At 31.8% G+C, this 14,316-nt stretch overlaps 3 protein-coding genes across 9 annotated transcripts; 2 read left to right on the forward strand and 1 right to left on the reverse strand.

Annotated features, from left to right (window-relative positions):
- Positions 1–444: 444 nt before the first annotated feature.
- Positions 445–6,012, forward strand: Hs3st-B (Heparan sulfate 3-O sulfotransferase-B). Of its 5 annotated transcripts, none has more exons than XM_029318410.2 (4): positions 445–629; positions 1,380–2,022; positions 2,821–3,311; positions 3,588–6,012. In XM_029318410.2, exons 2-4 carry the CDS (start codon positions 1,553–1,555, stop codon positions 3,710–3,712), a joined length of 1,086 nt encoding a protein of 361 aa, XP_029174243.1. In that variant the 5' UTR covers positions 445–629; positions 1,380–1,552; the 3' UTR covers positions 3,713–6,012. The 5 variants fall into 5 exon arrangements, with proteins under 5 accessions (XP_029174243.1, XP_029174242.1, XP_029174240.1 ...); XM_029318409.2 differs by having other exon boundaries at positions 1,403–2,022; XM_029318407.2 differs by having other exon boundaries at positions 1,425–2,022.
- Positions 6,013–8,025: 2,013 nt separating this feature from the next.
- Positions 8,026–12,359, reverse strand: LOC114942930 (FGGY carbohydrate kinase domain-containing protein). The gene is made up of 11 exons (XM_029318423.2): positions 12,055–12,359; positions 11,394–11,645; positions 11,213–11,324; positions 10,869–11,106; positions 10,666–10,793; positions 10,249–10,431; positions 9,932–10,139; positions 9,717–9,867; positions 9,554–9,628; positions 9,037–9,311; positions 8,026–8,810 (listed from the first exon to the last, which is right to left on the reverse strand). Exons 2-11 carry the CDS (start codon positions 11,592–11,594, stop codon positions 8,726–8,728), a joined length of 1,656 nt encoding a protein of 551 aa, XP_029174256.1. The 5' UTR covers positions 11,595–11,645; positions 12,055–12,359; the 3' UTR covers positions 8,026–8,725.
- On the forward strand, positions 12,145–14,294 carry Pop5 (POP5 ribonuclease P/MRP subunit). Of its 3 annotated transcripts, XR_003821913.2 has the most exons (7): positions 12,161–12,475; positions 12,632–12,781; positions 12,857–13,002; positions 13,106–13,275; positions 13,357–13,469; positions 13,810–13,895; positions 13,979–14,041. XR_003821913.2 is itself a non-coding variant. In XM_029318425.2 (6 exons), exons 2-6 carry the CDS (start codon positions 12,762–12,764, stop codon positions 14,292–14,294), a joined length of 765 nt encoding a protein of 254 aa, XP_029174258.1. In that variant the 5' UTR covers positions 12,145–12,475; positions 12,632–12,761. The 3 variants fall into 3 exon arrangements, 2 of the variants coding, with proteins under 2 accessions (XP_029174258.1, XP_085338174.1); XM_029318425.2 differs by lacking the exon at positions 13,810–13,895 and having other exon boundaries at positions 12,145–12,475; positions 13,979–14,294; XM_085482048.1 differs by lacking the exons at positions 13,810–13,895; positions 13,979–14,041 and having other exon boundaries at positions 12,162–12,475; positions 13,357–13,739.
- The last annotated feature ends 22 nt before the right edge of the window (positions 14,295–14,316 follow it).

Genomic DNA, 14,316 nt, shown 5'->3' on the forward strand with positions numbered 1-14,316 from the left:
TCTCCCTTCTCCCGGCCAACCCGGCGTTATCGATTGTTACGAACACCGTGTCCAGAACCGTAACTTAGAATTATAGCACCTGCAGCGAATCATTCTCAATGTTTTTTGACAAACATTATATTTAATTCTATGTAATTCTCGCGTTAAATTTTAGAAAAGACAAAATATCTTGTTCCTATTAAGCTTGAAAAAATTACTAATGCTGAAAGAACTTTAATAACAAATGTGACTGATAATTGCTATAGGAAACTGTAGTTAGATATGATCAGTATCTCTTATAATTTCCCTTGAAATATTTCATGAAATCAAAGATTAAGAAGAACATTTTGCACACGCATAATGTGACGCATTTATCTCTCTTTTTATATATAATAATTTGTAATACGCATGATTCACCGCTCTCTCTCTCTCTCTCGGGAGAAAAATGGCGCCTACAATACGGTCCGCAGTCCAGTTACGGCTCTGATGCAGTGCAGTTTGATAACGTGCTAAATGTGCACTTTCCGCGCGCGAGAGAGTGTGTCCACATCCGCAGCCTTCTGCCGGCTGCGCCAGTCGCACGTTGCCCGATGACGAACGCGCACGGGATGAAAATTAACGTGTCTCCGACAGCGGTACGTTATTTCGGGGTAAGTGCAACCCAAATTACCGGGCTGCTCCAGCTACTCAGGCTGATAGGGTGATCGGATCTTTCGGGTTTTCCAGGATGTCCTGACGAACCTTTCAAAAATTTAAGAGAGACGACAAAAATCTCACTTTTCGCGTTGAAATTCTTTTTTTAAATTAAATTCAGTGCAAATTTATTTTTTATTTTATTGTTATTCTCAAGTAAAGAGTGTGTGTCTGTATAATTTATTTATCAAATAAAGAAAATCCATAGAAAATATTATTTATATTAGAAAGATTTTGTATATATTGATTTCCAATTTTATTTTTGATTTGAAAAATATAATTTTGCGACTGGTCGGATTTTTCGAAGACACGTTCTTTGGACATCCTGGTAAACATTTTTAAAATTTCCAAAATATAGGAATAACATTCCATTTGTTTAATTATATCTTTAATATGTTATATAAGCACCAAATTATTTTCTATCTTATTATTTCCAGATAAAAATATGTAGCGATGTAAATTATTCGATTCATATTTTTCTATTTGAATATTTTAATTTAAAAATAGAAAATTATGCATTTCTTGCCTTTCCCTCAGAATATATAATCTCCAAATTTATATTCTACTGAATATGCAATCACAAAATCTAAAAATATGCACCTAGTGTCCTAGTTTGAATGATATTAATGTCATCATATCGATATTCGATTTTTCGCCCGCTATATTGGAATACACCAGTTGCATTTATGCGCGTGATTTATGTGCAGAGATTATTCTTGCCTTATCATAGCGCACATATAATGTGTACATAGGATATCAGGATATCACGAAGGGTATCGATGCGGGCAAATCAGTATCGATGAACGAGACGGCGGATGCTGCGACGATATAATGGCATCCAGGAAGCCGACAAAATACGACGACTCGTAAAAATCACGAAATGGAACTGCGTAAAAGCTCTTGGAAGATTCTAATCCTCGTGTGCGCGTTGGCCATCTACCTATGGATGCTCCTCGTCGATCATTCGCACATGCTAGCTGACATATCGCAGAAGATCACTCTGCAGAAAACGCGGATCTCCGCGTCCGCGAAAAATATTCTGTACCAGAATCTCGATCAATCGAAGCTCGAGGATGCATCTCCGAATGATTCAAACTTGAAAAAACTACAGTCGCTTTCGTCGCAGAATTCGAGCGACGCGCTTAAAGGAAACGCATTGAAATATCAGACGTTCAAGCAACAAAGTTTGATACCAAGCCGACAATTGCCGACCGCTCTGATAATTGGGGTGAAAAAAGGCGGAACGAGAGCCCTTTTGGAATTCCTCAGATTGCATCCAGCAATTCGCGCTGCCGGCTCGGAGGTCCATTTCTTTGATCATCATTATGTTAAAGGATTTCGTTGGTACAAGTGCGTATGATAAATATAATTTACGATTTCAATTATGAAGTATAATAGCACAATAAAAAAATTATTAACTTGATCAAATCTTTCAACTAAATTACTATTTTATTAATTGGATATACATATTAGTATTTAAGTCAAATATACGTTTTGTTAAATTTAATCTGTTATATTCAATTTAAATATTTTTATATGTTTAATTAAGAAAATAATATTTAATTGAAAGGTTGAAGGTTTTTTTCAGTGCATCACTCTTTTTTCTGAAGATTTTACATTTTAAAGTTCTTGAAATAGAAATTTGCTACTATATACATTTTCTTTTACTTTCTACATATAAATACTAATTTTTTCATGTAAATAGCTTTAAAAGATTTATCTCAAAAAACTTTTTACATTTGTTTTTTTACATGAGAAATTACCTCTTCGCCGGTATATCCCCAGGTAGCAAAATTAGTCATTTTGACATCATTTTGACGTAATTTGATGTTAAAATGTCAAAATGACTATTTTTGCTGCTTCGGATGATTCACTGAAGACTCTGTATAACACTACACTGAAGAAAAAATTTATTAAATTCGAATAAATATATTCATTTCAATACTGCCTTATAAATCATTTATTTGAAACTAATATTATTCATTTGATGTGAAAAATATTTATTTGATATAAATCCTTTTCAAAACAGATAAATATTTATTTGTTTCAAATAAATGATTTATTTCGCAGTGAAATAAATACGTATTAATTTAATGATTTTTTTTTCAGTGTACTATAAATCTGCCTACTTTTTCTGTCAACAATTAGACGCAGAATGCCCCCGACTCTAATCGGTCAAATCACCATGGAGAAGACGCCGTCATATTTCGTGACGAGCGAAGTGCCGAAGAGGGTGAAGCACATGAACCCGGGGATGAAGCTAATCGTCGTGGTGAGAGATCCCGTGACCCGGGCGATTTCCGATTACACGCAGGTGAAGAGCAAGCGTCGCAAGATGCCGCGATTCGAGGATCTGGCTTTTTTGAACGGATCAAGGATCGTGGACACTTCCTGGGTGCCACTGAGGATCGGGGTTTACGTGCGGCATCTCGAAAGATGGTTGCAATACTTCCCGCTGTCGCAATTTTTATTCGTGTCGGGCGAACGCCTGATCGCTGATCCGGTGATGGAGATCACCCGGGTACAGGACTTCCTTGGACTGAAACGAGTGATAAGCGAAAAACACTTCTACTTCAACGCCACCAAAGGCTTCCCTTGCTTGCTCAAGTCGGAAGATCGCGCGACGCCGCACTGTCTCGGTAGGACACAATCAAGAATTATTCAGAAATAAAATTAATTATGTGGAAGAGAAGGTTTTGTAGAAAGAAGAGTAACTATTGTTGCAATTATTTGCAAAAGTAAACGTTTTCATAAAAAAATTTATAAATAAAATATTCTTTTTCGTATCTTCAAATTTGAAACAAAATATTTCTCTTAAGAAAAATATAGGAATTAATAGTAAAAGTTTTTGTTTGTGCAAAATATTGTAGAACTTGTGTAACGTTTTCTAACTATAAAATATTTTATTTTTTTAGGGAAAAACAAGGGACGCAGTCATCCATACATCGATCCCCTGGCGATTCAACGTTTACGAGATTTCTATCGGCCTTTCAATCAACGCTTCTATCAATTGGCGGGGATGGATTTCGGCTGGTACTAAAAACCTACACGTATCGTATACATATCGTATACATATCGTAAGCAGGAAAACGAAACGAAAGTCAATTTTCATTATATATCTAAATACTTACAGTATCTGTCACACGTGTGTGAATATATTTGCAATCTGAACTCTGATAAATGCATATACATAGTTACATCAGAACGCGTTATTATAGTATTCGCAAAAAAGTTTTCTCAAATTTTGTTTTTATTTTCTTTAATTTTTCTTCTAAATTTCGAAAGACTCTCTCTTAATATATATTATTAATTTAATATACCGATAAATAATATCTGTAAGAACTACATATATGGAAATTTGTTTGCTTATTATGTTTGCTTATTTGTGAAATAACTTTGTCTAGATTCGAGTATTTATATAAGATTGAGTTGCAATGTATAAACACAAAATTGTTAAGTATATTAGATTTATATCATATTATTATAAAAGTAACAGAAAAAATGATTACTATATATATGCTATCTGTTAAAATTATAAGCAGTATACGGTTCCCGTCCGAGAGTTCTACGAAAAACCGCCACATATCTATATTTCCTATATTATTATAATATATTATAATAATTATGATGTTTTTAAATCGGCCAACAGAGTCAAAGCACAAAAATTTAATTATTCGGAACTGTATCTCTTGGTTTGAGATCACTAACAATAAGTTCCATATATAAATTAATCTCGAAACTTACATATGGAGAAATAGGCGCGAAAAATATAGGTCCGAAAAGGTCCGCTGGATTAATTTATATATGGAACTTAGTTATCTCAAACCAAGAGATACAGTTCCGAATAATTAAATTTTCGTGCTTTAACTCTGTTGGCCGATTTAAAAACATCATATTTATATTCTTAATATTAAGAGCCGATAAAAATATTTCTTTCTGATATAATAATTATTTATAATCATCAATATCATATCTGAGACACTTCCATATATGCAATGAAGAGATTATAAAATTTATATAAATATGTACAATAACGAATGTGCGCGAAAAGTAAGAAAAATTACATATAGTTAGCTCATACGTAAATAAGTTTTTTTCGATTTTATATAAAATTGATATAATTATATATCTTTATTTTAATTGGAATATATGGAAATAGTAGACTATTTATGATAGATTTTATTGACTTTCTTCTCGTTATTCATTTTTAGCTCTTTAAAATTATATTCTACAATACAGTATTCTTCTAAAATAGTGCAATATTAATATATTTTTTTATATTTTAACTTATTGTTAGATGTGTAAAATGATAAACACAATTATTATTATTATTATTATTATTATTATTATTATTATTATTATTATTATTATTAAGAGTAATAATTAAAAAATTGTTACGGACAAAAATCATACGTACTATCCCATCTGATCATATTTTATAGAAAAAAAATTTTGTTCAAAACATGCCAATATGTAGTGTTTTTTGTGTTTAAAAAAATGTATAAATTTTAATCTGCTATTCCGGTAATTTATTCATAGTCAGTTTGCCCTAGATAATGATTCATTTCTATTTATTTTCGATATATAAAATGTATATAATAATGAATAAATAATGAATAGATAAAATTAATAAGTTAGTTCGTAAGTATAAAAAAGCTAGTCAATATTATTAGCAAAAATTTTGGAATAGCCACATAGAAAATTTCTAATATCCAATGTAGTCGAGATCATGAATCGAAGATTAATTATGCAACGTAAAATGTGGTAAATATAACAGAAGTACATTCTTTAACAAATCAATAAATTGGAGCTATTTTTTTAAACATTGGATTAATATCTGATGTTAACTTGAACTAGTCAAAAATAGGCCTATTATTATCAATTTTTGCATTTCATATATATATTCTGTACACAAAAATCAACGTTTATATAAAATAAACGAGATCAGAATTATAAAACAAATTCGAAAATTGAAAAGTTAATTTAGATGTAAGAAAGCAAATTATATAGTAAATTATTCCATAAAGTTTAAGAAATTAAGTTTGCAATATACTTTTTGTACGTGAAGAGGAATAATAATTAATATAGAATTTATTCAACGACTGTCGACAGCGATTGCAGGATTATTGATCTAGTACGTAAGAACGAAAGTAGACAACATTAGCGAGATCATTCACTTTTGCGTAAGACGATGATATAAAATAGTAAAGCACAATGCTTTTGCTCAAATTGTACCACAGGGCTGTCAATATAAATATAAGTATTTCATACCATGTTTTAAATATATATACAGATAGTTTGACATGTAGAATAAAAAAAAATATATATATATATATATATCTATGCTATACAGCATGTTCAAAAATTGTTGTGATTCTTCCAATGATAAATCGTATATCCAGATTTCCTTTATAGCTTATTAATTAGAATAATTAGATACAAAACATTGTGGATTGAAAATTTGACTGAAGGAAAACTTCTCCGCAATTTTGCCAAAATTTTACAATATTGTGTATTTCTCTACGTAAAACAAATTAAAATAATTGTCGCTCTTAAATAGGAAAAAAGTCACAGTGGGTTCTATGTGGATTTTAATTTAGAGATTTGTATTTCACGCACAAAAATACACAATGTTTTCACAAAATTATTACCCAAAATTTCATTAAAAATTGATGAGACTCACCGATACGATGCACAGCAGCAAAGTATATATTGTACCCTGTAAAATATAAATACATGAAAATTATATAATGAAATTTAAAATAATTAAATATTAAAAAAAATAAAATTAATTATCTATATTGAGTTTAATAGTAAAAAAATAGTAATAGTAAATAATAAATAAATTTCTCACCACATAGATGCTCGGCCGCTGCCCGATGCCACCCCGGGCCTCTTCCTTCTCTCGTAGAAGCTTCGAAACACTCGCACTCGCGTAATTTTATTTTTTCGACGCGCGGCGACGTCCGGATTTTAGCTGTCACATTTTCAACGCGTTCCGGTAAAACGCGAGAATCGCAGAAGCTTATCGCGCGCGAATAAAACCGACACTCCATTTTCACGTCGCCGCTTTTTTCAAGACCACTTATCGAACGACGACGACGACGTCGACTTTCCCCGCGACGCACTAGGAGTCGCCGATATTCCGGAATTGGCGAACATCATCACATACACTCGCGATCGAGTATTTCGATAATATTATACGATTATATATATATACTTCTCACTCGGCTTTGCTAAATATTTCCGACTCCGATTTGCAAGAAAATAACAATTAAGAACAATATGGCGGCGCGACCTGCCAGTGTTAATCAACCTGCGATTTTTACGCAAATTACGATATTAATTCGTCACGCAACGATACTTCGACACGACGACGCGAAAGTGTGATTGGAGACGCGCAATCGCTCACTTGGAGTACAATCGACGACGTCGAAAAACCCGAGAAATTTTCGCGCCAAAAGCGCGCAATAATTCTCGCGACCCGCCGTCGTAAATTTGCGCGCGCAAATTCCGGCGACTCGAGTCGGCGCTGAGTACCGTCAGGACACAAGGAACGAAATTCCCGACCGACGAGGTTAATATTTCTCATCTCGTGCGATCGCGATCGTAATGTCAAGACAGGCGACGCGATTGAATTTATACAGATATAATGAAAGGATGATTATATCGATATAATTAGCGACACGTAAAGATACACTAATTAATACAGTCACACTCGTACTTTCGCGGAGCGACGATGAGCGCGAAAATGGTGATCGAACAATGAAAAAGTGCACCAGAGGGCAGCAGCATTCTAGATTGTGTTCAGAAATATATTCACCTAGGGCGAAGCGCTCGATTGACCAATCAGAACGAAGATCCTCGGCCTCCGATTGGTCGGTCAAATTTTACACTTTCATAAATATATTTCCAATATATCGATAAATTCGATATTGCGATTCTCGAAACTCTACTTAAAACGACCCAAGCGCAGCGAACTGATCGCAGTTTGTAAGACTAGAAATAAAATTCGGGATGTTTTATTATTAACAATTGGAAACAATTGAAATGGTAATTAAATACGATAAGTCATATTTGATATAATTTAATATTTAAAGAACAACATTAGTTTTTATAAAGATTTATTTTATGCACATGTGTCAAATACACCGTATTTATAGAATTAAAAAAATATATTATTATATAACAATTTATTTTTATAGACAATCTTGTATCTTTAATCAGAAAATATTCTTTTTTTTTTTTTTTTTGTTATATTGCTTTATCATCATGTCATGCTGGAACTGATAACGGATATTAATAAGTTAATTACTTTAAAAGCCAAGAAATAACTTGTACTAGAATGTATGATTTGTTAATAAAAAGTATAATTTGTAAATGAAAAAAAAATGCATACAGTATAAAGCACAATGCAGATTTATCTACAATAGTTAGACTGATATATAACAATTTATCTATATAAAAAAATCCCCTTATATTTTTCTATTTTTATATTACAAAATAGATCTAATATTAAGTGAATATAAAAATATATATAATAATAAAAGCACTGTTCTTTCTTTTTTTCAGATCGTAAGATAGGCTCAACTGCAGAAAATGTTTATCGCCACAAAGTTCTTCACCATGTTAAACTGTCATTATATCAGTATAATAGCATTATTCTAAATCATCAATAGTACAGGTGAATATGGACTAATATTACTATTAACATCACAGTAAATGTCTTCCATTAATTTGACATGCTACATACGGCTACAAATCAAAGATACTTTGTATACGATATTGATACTTTTCAATAAAGTATCATTTCTTTATAAACCACACTTTCAAATCAAATTCTTAAATTTTTATAATAATAAATCCATTTCTAACATTTGTACATTTGCATTATAATCATAGTATTGCAGAGATTCTTTCTAAAAATTTATCAAATATTTGCTGAACAAATCTTATTTACCTTCATTCAAACACCTATTTGCAAGTCATTCATTGCACAGTTTATTCTTACAATTATCATTATTCATTTAGGCTAAAGAGATAAAAAAATAGACTATAATTCTTCGCTCATTAATTTTCTGTAGTTTTGTTGATCCTGAATCATTTTTTTAAATACACGATATTTTCGAAGGTGATATCTGAAATAATAATATTGAAATAGTTACAAATATGCAATAAATGACATACAATAAATTTGATATAACAATAGAAATATGTTGCTTAACAATTTTGATAAAATCGGTTTTGTTTTTTCTTTTTTTTTTTTTTTTACCTCTTTTTATGATCACTTTAAGTAATATAAACTCAATATTTTAGAAATCACTCTATATAATTTGTGTATTTATATTAAAGCTATATACTTACTTATAACATTCATTTGAAGGTTTTATTATATTCGACAATCCCGCCATTCTTTTGATAGTTTCGTGTATAGAATATTTTTTCGTGGCACATGCTCCAAGAATTGCCGAACCTAGTAAAACCGATTCTCGCTCTACGGGACAAAGAACCGGTAACGCCAACACATCGGCTTGTATTTGAATAAACAGTGGATTTTGGCTGAGTCCACCGCAAACTAATATGGTCTCGATATTATGACCAGCAACCGTCAAGGTTTCAATTATATATTTTGTTCCGTACTGTCAAAAATTAATATATTTTTATTACAATAATAAAAAAATGAATATCTGTTAATATTTAAGAAATCAAAGTTTAGTTATAAATAAAATATTCGTTTTGATATTAAGTAATCTTTGATTTAGCTTTTCAATGCATTAAATATATTCGGATGCATTAAAGTTGTTCGGAAAAATAATCGAATATCTTTAGTTTGTAACAAAAATTTTCAATAAATTAGAGATATTTTTAATTTGTGACATACCGTTAGTGCCTGCAATGCTGCTAAGTATAATAATGCCAAGTTCTCCTGGTCTACAGATAAGGATAATCCAGATATCTAAGAAATAATATAAATAATATTACAAAACTGTATCGATTTTTGCAAAACTTAATCAAACAAAAAAATGCAATGTATATGTCAATACCATTCCTTTCAGAGTGGGATCAGCAAGAGGCGAACGATTGCCGTGAAAATCAGGCCACACATGTATATCCTTTGTCAAATAAGACACGTTTGGCAGATTTTTTTGCTCAGCCATAACGTACAACAATTCGGACAGATATTGTTGAATATGTCTGCAATTAAATAAACCACTTTTATCGTAACAATATTAATTCATATATGTTTCGATAAACTCACTTATTGCCGCCTAAAGTCTTCAGAATTCCCGGTGTCGCGGGATGTGTATCGATAACGTGATCGAGCAGCTTTCCAGTAGCACTTTGACCTCCTTCATTAAGCCAGAAACCAGGCACCATCGCACTGTAGTACGGGCCCCAGACACCGTTTACAAATATCTTATTCTCGTTCACTACCATGTGACATGTCGAAGTACCACAAATCAAAGCTAAAATTATAAGATAATCCATGAAAATCCATGTTAATGGTTTCTTTTTGATAAATCTATATTGTGTCTCATCATGTATTGTCTATGTACTGTCATTGATATTGTGTACCTAATCGACTGGAGAAATTTGGAGAGACATCTGGTGCGTAACAACCAATCATGCCAAGGCCACCAGCATGTGCATCGATCAGTGAAGTTCCAACCGGTGTACCTTTTAATAAGCCCAATTCTGTCGCAGCTTTCGCCGATAATCCAGGCTCAATCGCATCTCCAGGCACTCTTACATCATTACCTTGACATTAATATTTATCATAATTAAAGGGAAATAAGAATTGATTCATATTTTATATATCTGCATGTGTACACAATATTTTAATTATTTTTACAATTATTTTTATTATTGAAACTAGCCCATCAATCTCTCATTATTTTTTATACAAAAAATCCTTATACATTTAAAATTTACTTCTCACAAATAAGAACTTCTCACAATTTTTGACATTAAATATAATCTAATACAATGTACCTATTTTTCTCCAATTGTCTTTTTTCAGATCTCGTAAATTAAGTTGCTCAAAAAAGTCTTCATTCCATCCGTTCTTACCATCGGGATTGGCGCTATAGTTCCACTTACACACTAACGAGCACAACGATCTAATAGAAGAAAGAAATAACATTAATTACTGCAACTGTCCTGTTAAAGGATTTAAAAGCATCAAGGATTTATACCGCGATTCCGATTCAGTGGCCTTCCATGTTAAAAAGTCTGGTAAGTCAAACAACAATGCTGCAGAGTTCCAAGAAGTGGGTAAACTCTTTTTAAGCCACAACATCTTTGGTGTTTGCATCTCAAGAGAAACTTTTCCGCCTACGTATTGCAATATGTCATGACCTATAGAATTGATGAAATCAGCTTCTTCGTGCGCTCTGTGATCCATCCATAGTATGACATTTTGTTTTTCCTGTCCTGAACAATTAGATCAATTTATTACATTACATTATTATACTATGATTACATAACTTTGATATAATGTTAAGATAACGAAATATCTCTTCTGTTCTTTTCGTTATACCTGAAAGACTGACTGTTACTGGTGAGCCTGTTTTATCTATAGCCACCAAAGAGCATGTAGCATCAAAACCAATCCCTTTAACATCTTCTGCAGAAATTTCGGCGACAACTGACTGTGAATAGGACAAAAGTTATAATTTAATTATATAATTTGATTATTATTGCATTAAATATCAGTTTACCTTGACAACATGACACACAGCGCTCCAAATGTTATCAGAGGATTGTTCATAAAAGTTTGGAGCAGGATGAAATATTTCAAGAGGACATGTAGCCACCTTCTTTATCTTTCCATTCGAAGTAACTAGAGCTGCTCGAACGCTTCCTGTTCCCACATCTACACCAACAAAAAAATCCATGATTGTCACAGTGTCGACAGGCATCTGTAGTCTCACATGAAGTAAAGTCAACTAAGCTGTGTGCTTAGGCATGAGCTGTAAGAAAGAAGTAATACAATTATCAGCCAACCATACTGCGTGCATTAATCGTTGACATATATTCAGACCCTGGCCTGACCCTGAGATAACATTAATTCCGGAGATACAGAGTGAATAAAAAATTGAGAATGTGTAATGTTATCAGTAAATAATTCTTTAATTCAGCAACATACACAAATGATGTATTGGTGATCACAAATTCTATATATGATTTGTTGCTGGCTTTCTACAAATTAATAATAGCTACAAAAATAATTTTGAAAATGCAATATATAAAATGCATATGCAATATACAATGTGTATTTACACTTTAAATGATAAAAATGATTAGAAACAAGAATGTGATTAGGTAACATATTTCATCACTTATGATGATTATCATATGTAGTATATATTTATAAATTACCTTGAGTTTATAGTTATATACGACAGATATAACTGTAACATTTATTCTATTGTGCTTATGTATATTTAAATAAGAAATTCTATACATTTTAGTTTAGTTATTTTAATCGACGACACCGCAATAGCAACATTGTGAGATTATTTGTTAATTGCGACAAGAAATATGTAAAAAACCGATGCGTCACAGGCATAAAGAATAAGCCATATAAATTGCACGAAAATTGTTTCATATTTTTTTATGTATATACACATATATACACGTATGCACGTGCTTCGTACCAAGCTGTACGCTTTATACCGATCTAAGCTAGGTCACCTAGCCATACCTGTTTAGTTAAACACGTGATCGCAATATGTGTAATGTTCAGCAGCTGTGAATTCGTCTGCTGGATATTTATTTAAAGCTACATATCCTTTATTCCGTGAGTGTTAAATATTATCATAAATTTTTCGTATTATATAGAATTTTGGCAATAATATTCAAAATTATAATTGATATTGTAAATTATATAATAAAGAACTAGATTCGCACGTGGTAAACTTTGAGGCCTGCAAGGTACAATTTTACTTTGTTTTAGGTACAACTTAATTTGTGGGGGTAATCTCCTGTAATACTAAGATCAATATTGTAATATTAAAGCTCGAGCGAGCTTAATAAAAAAATCTGTGACTAAGACGTTATTAAAGTTGTATAAAATAACCTAAAGCATGGTTCGCTTCAAAAATAGGTAATTTATAATCATTCATAGAATTTCCATATTTAACAAAAAAAATAGACATTTCTTTATTAATTCTGTTTTTAGGTACATTGTTCTTGAAGTAATACCACATAGTAAAGATGATCAGCAATTAATGTTGAAGAGTACAGCTCTATCTTATGCAGTTCAACAAAAGGTTCAACAATTATATGGTGATTTTGGGGTGGCAGCGATAAAAGAGGGCTTTGATGGTAATTAAATGTTTAATATATAATAAGCTCTCATATAAATACTATCCATTGTGCATCTAATAAAAGATATATAATTATTCTATTTTTTTATTTTCTGTTACAGCAAAATATTGCAACACATATACGAAAATAGCACTGCTAAGAATTAAACATGGGCCTCACAAATTTGTACTTCATGCTGTTCCATTAATAAACGACATAGGTGGACGATTTGTTAAAACGAATATCTTATATACTGGAGCAACTATGAAACATTGTTTCCTTTTTATCAGAGTAAGAATACGATATATGCCTTGACTATTTTGTATAAAAGCAATTAAAGAAAAAGATATCACTATGAAACGTGTTTTTTAGAAATATCAAGAAAAGAAGCTGGAACGTGTATGGTTAACATTACGAACAGAAGCTGAGAGAAAGGAAATGGAGACAGCTTTGATGACCTTGACGCCTGCTATGAAAGACATTAAGTAAAAATTATAATTATTTTTAATAGATAAATGTTTCTCGATAGCTCCTGAAACACCAACATTTTAATTGATTATAGTATATCTACATATCAAAAATAAGATCAGCTTTTTTATGCATAACTACTCTTTTTCGTTGTATTTTTTTTTTAATAAATAAAACTGTATAAAATACGCGTCATGAAAAAGAAACCTCTTATAAACATTTTCATCTAAAAATTTGTGAAAAGTTTATATATTACAAGTGCAAAAAAATAAAACCATATAAAATAATGCTTTTTATGTAGAGAATATTTTGTTACATTAATTATTACATAATTAATATTATATCGAAAAATCACAGGTAATTTTTGTAAAGAAAAATAAACAAAGAATATTATCAAGATTCACAATAAGTGAGGGAAGGAAAGATTCCATTGAAAAGAAAAGGTAAATAATATCGTCGAATTTGTTACTATTTTTTCGAACATTTTTTGATTGTAATTAAAAAGATTTTAATTTTTTTTTTTCAGATTCTCAAAGTTATCTGCAGCAGATATCTTTTGCGATTATCGGCAATCTAGAGAGAGGGATCGTCGCCAGTTGTCGCTGCTCGTTGCTGGCAGGCCGGAAACCTGTCCACCACCAGAAACCTCCTTCAGAGAGAAGGCTTCGCTGTGTCCTGCGTCTACGTTCAGACCGCCACCATCTGTCCCGCGTTATTCCGCTTCCGCCGTCCGAGATAGCCTGTTGTGCGGATCGACTCGTATCGTTTCGGAGCAGCAGCTGACGGCTTCAACCCGCTTTCGCGGATTCAGAAATTCGTACGTGCGCGCGCGATACGGATGAAAGAAGGGAGAAGAGAAGAAAC

This window comes from Nylanderia fulva, unplaced genomic scaffold (genome assembly GCF_048542155.1).
Source record: "Nylanderia fulva isolate GAGA-0341 unplaced genomic scaffold, ASM4854215v1 Scaffold2, whole genome shotgun sequence".
Lineage (NCBI taxonomy): Eukaryota > Metazoa > Arthropoda > Insecta > Hymenoptera > Formicidae > Nylanderia > Nylanderia fulva.

What these genes read in the sequence shown, in the direction of transcription:
- Hs3st-B (XM_029318408.2), top strand. Translation starts at nt 1,553, where the DNA reads ATGGAACTGCGTAAAAGCTCTTGGAAGATTCTAATCCTCGTGTGCGCG. An exon ending in AAAGGATTTCGTTGGTACAA is followed by an intron (nt 2,023 to 2,820) that starts GTGCGTATGATA and finishes GTCAACAATTAG; the next exon opens with ACGCAGAATGCCCCCGACTC. An exon ending in CGCGACGCCGCACTGTCTCG is followed by an intron (nt 3,312 to 3,587) that starts GTAGGACACAAT and finishes TTATTTTTTTAG; the next exon opens with GGAAAAACAAGGGACGCAGT.
- LOC114942930 (XM_029318423.2), bottom strand. Translation starts at nt 11,594, where the DNA reads ATGCCTGTCGACACTGTGACAATCATGGATTTTTTTGTTGGTGTAGAT. An exon ending in CTGTGTGTCATGTTGTCAAG is followed by an intron (nt 11,325 to 11,393) that starts GTAAACTGATAT and finishes TCCTATTCACAG; the next exon opens with TCAGTTGTCGCCGAAATTTC. An exon ending in GCCACTGAATCGGAATCGCG is followed by an intron (nt 10,794 to 10,868) that starts GTATAAATCCTT and finishes TTCTTCTATTAG; the next exon opens with ATCGTTGTGCTCGTTAGTGT.
- Pop5 (XM_029318425.2), top strand. Translation starts at nt 12,762, where the DNA reads ATGGTTCGCTTCAAAAATAG. An exon ending in GATAAAAGAGGGCTTTGATG is followed by an intron (nt 13,003 to 13,105) that starts GTAATTAAATGT and finishes TTTCTGTTACAG; the next exon opens with CAAAATATTGCAACACATAT. An exon ending in CCTGCTATGAAAGACATTAA is followed by an intron (nt 13,470 to 13,978) that starts GTAAAAATTATA and finishes TTTTTTTTTCAG; the next exon opens with ATTCTCAAAGTTATCTGCAG.